This window comes from Penaeus japonicus, unplaced genomic scaffold (genome assembly GCF_977035675.1).
Source record: "Penaeus japonicus unplaced genomic scaffold, GWHDUDI00000001_assembly GWHDUDI00000035, whole genome shotgun sequence".
Lineage (NCBI taxonomy): Eukaryota > Metazoa > Arthropoda > Malacostraca > Decapoda > Penaeidae > Penaeus > Penaeus japonicus.
In genome coordinates this window covers 7,779,593-7,782,092 of record NW_028234437.1, presented here as the reverse complement: position 1 = coordinate 7,782,092, position 2,500 = coordinate 7,779,593, and the positions used below count along the sequence as shown (strand labels likewise).

Sequence of the window (2,500 nt, the reverse complement as noted above, 5' to 3'; positions counted from 1 at the left end):
GTTTGCACCCAAATAAGTGATTGCCCCCTCCTCTTTATTGGTTGGCTTATTTTCTTAACCTTATTAAAATTATATCTATCATTTATCTAAATTTATTCAAAAGTGAGGAAAAAAATCATTGAATCGTATGTTTTTCAAAATAAATAAAATTTGATAACTTAAAATAACAAACTTGACATATCTAAAAGATATCCTTATCCCAAAAAAACACTTGCTACCATTGTAAGACAAAATAAAAAAAATTGAAAATCCTATTGAAATAAAATTTACAAGATGGATTATATAATGAAATTAAATTGATAATGTTTAAACAAAAACCATGTATTCTTTATGACAGTCACATACCCCAATCTATCACTGCCATTCACTTAAAATATACCTCTGTGTGTGTGTGGGGGGGGGGGGGGGGGTGCATGGTCAAGCATACTCATCTCAGATGGGTTGATCTATCTGTGTAGTTTTTAATAATAATTATGTTTCTTTCTTTCCTTCTTTTCTTAACCCTATGACGACGGTGCGTCACACCCATGTGACACAGCTAAATTCCTGATGCTGGGGTGTCATGTCAGTGTGACATTTCCAATGCAATATTGCAATGGCCCGGCATAGGGATTTTCGCGTAGCACGTGACCCGTCGAGAAAGGGTTAATATGAGCAAAGCAACAATTAACAATCAAAGGCCAATCTCAGAACACATTCTGAGGTCAACTTAGTTCAAAGAACAGTAAAGAATCAAAACAGTAAAGAATTTAAAACAGTACGATTAAAAGTACATGGTTTTCCAAACTATTAGTATCGAATGGTCCAGTTCAAACAACTCATACTATACATTAACCTGTCAAAGATGAGGAGCCTTGATCACCTCATTCCCCAAACAATGGGCTTCCTATGATCGTCTAGCAATTAGTACAGTTGGGTACTACTAGGGTGATTTCCCTAAGTCTTTATTCACAAAAATGAGAAAAAATAAGACTCAAACACCTCATGCATATTCAGTCTGATAACGTTAAAGTATATAAGAAATTACGATTCTTGTCTTTGAAAGTCATATTGTCTTATTTTCGAAATCCGAAATTCTACTACACTCAGTTCGGAACAAAAGGTAACCTTGAATACGTTAGATTCTTAATCCTCGTGTTTCCTTCCTTTACATATTTGTATTTACATGAGAAGTCCCTACAAAGAAGTACATTTTGTTTAGAATATTTATAGACTGATCATGTGCGCAAAATGTCTAGACGTGAACACACATGATCTGGTCAAATGGAAATGATAAATACATATTAGTCATGGGAACTTAACATTTCAGAACTATAGTGCAGACAAAATGTATCATAACTTGAAAATTAGTCTGTGTTTAGTTCAAATGAATATTTGCAATTGCATGATCCCTAAATCGAACTGAATTTTCAATAATAAACAACATACTCTAACAAAAAAAACTTAAACTATCACATCTATTAATAAATAAAAATCTCATATCAAGCAAAATAAGTTATGGTAAGAAAAAAATTGGCTTGAAACTCAATTTTCACTGAATTTTCAAAAGGGTTATTCATTGGGCACAATGGATCTCATAAAATGATAATGAAAGTGATGGCGATGGCAATAATGATGATAATCATGATGATGGTGGTGGTGGTGGTGGTGATGATGATGATGATGATGATGATGATGATGATGATGATGATGATGATGATGATGATGATGATGATGATGATGATGATGATGATGATGATGATGATTTCATTTTTATTAAAAACATCACTAAAATTCGTTATATCTAATAACACAGGATCCTCAGAATGTTGAAAGGGACAAGCTCATTTTTAAAAGTAATTTTCAAGTACTATGTATAGTCCCTGACTTTGGAAGAAATAGAGAAAAATCAAGAAAATGATGTGTCGGCTGTGTTAAAAGGTCCCATGCTGACTGATAGAAATAAATCTGCCAGGCCTATGCGAATATTCTCACACTTTATTATATTACCTCGCCCTGGCACTTAACATTCATTAATTGGTCAAATTAAGAAATGGTCTACAAAACTGCACGTGGTTGACGTTCCCTACAGAATTGCTACACCAATGTAAGTATCGGCCGCCCGTGTCAAGGATAAAGAGGGGGGGAAATCTAGAGAGACAGAAAAAAAAAATCGTCGGGAAAAAAAACCCGTGTTGGTAGGCCTACCTCACACTTAACTCTTCTCTCTCTCTGCAATTATCAACTTACCGTAGATCAGCGTCACACCACACACTAGTAACAACAGGTTCCCGAGCTGGTCCATTTTCTCGCGCGAGAACCTTTAACGTCTCCCCGAAGAAGAAGAAAAAAATTAATACAAACTACATTTCCTTTCGCCTTTTCTGCAAATCTTGTACTTTGTTATTTGGTACTATAAACACTCCGATTGCAATGTTGGTATGGTGTTGCAGTGCGATCGCAAGAGGGTCGGGAGGTAATGGAGGATCGGAGATTGGGTGACTAGAGAGGGTTGAATAGT

At 35.2% G+C, this 2,500-nt stretch overlaps 1 protein-coding gene across 3 annotated transcripts in view; it reads right to left on the bottom strand.

Moving 5' to 3' along the window:
* The window catches only part of babo (TGF-beta receptor type-1 babo), a 46,108-nt gene extending 43,699 nt beyond the window's left edge, over nt 1-2,409 (bottom strand). For 2 of the 3 annotated variants that reach the window (XM_043018082.2, XM_043018083.2), the window contains exon 1: nt 2,230-2,409. In XM_043018082.2, coding sequence (XP_042874016.1) covers nt 2,230-2,284 — 55 coding nt within the window. In that variant the 5' untranslated portion in view covers nt 2,285-2,409. The remainder of the gene's footprint in view (nt 1-2,229) is intronic. The other variant, XM_043018084.2, reaches the window with a different exon arrangement.
* Nucleotides 2,410-2,500: the final 91 nt, after the last annotated feature.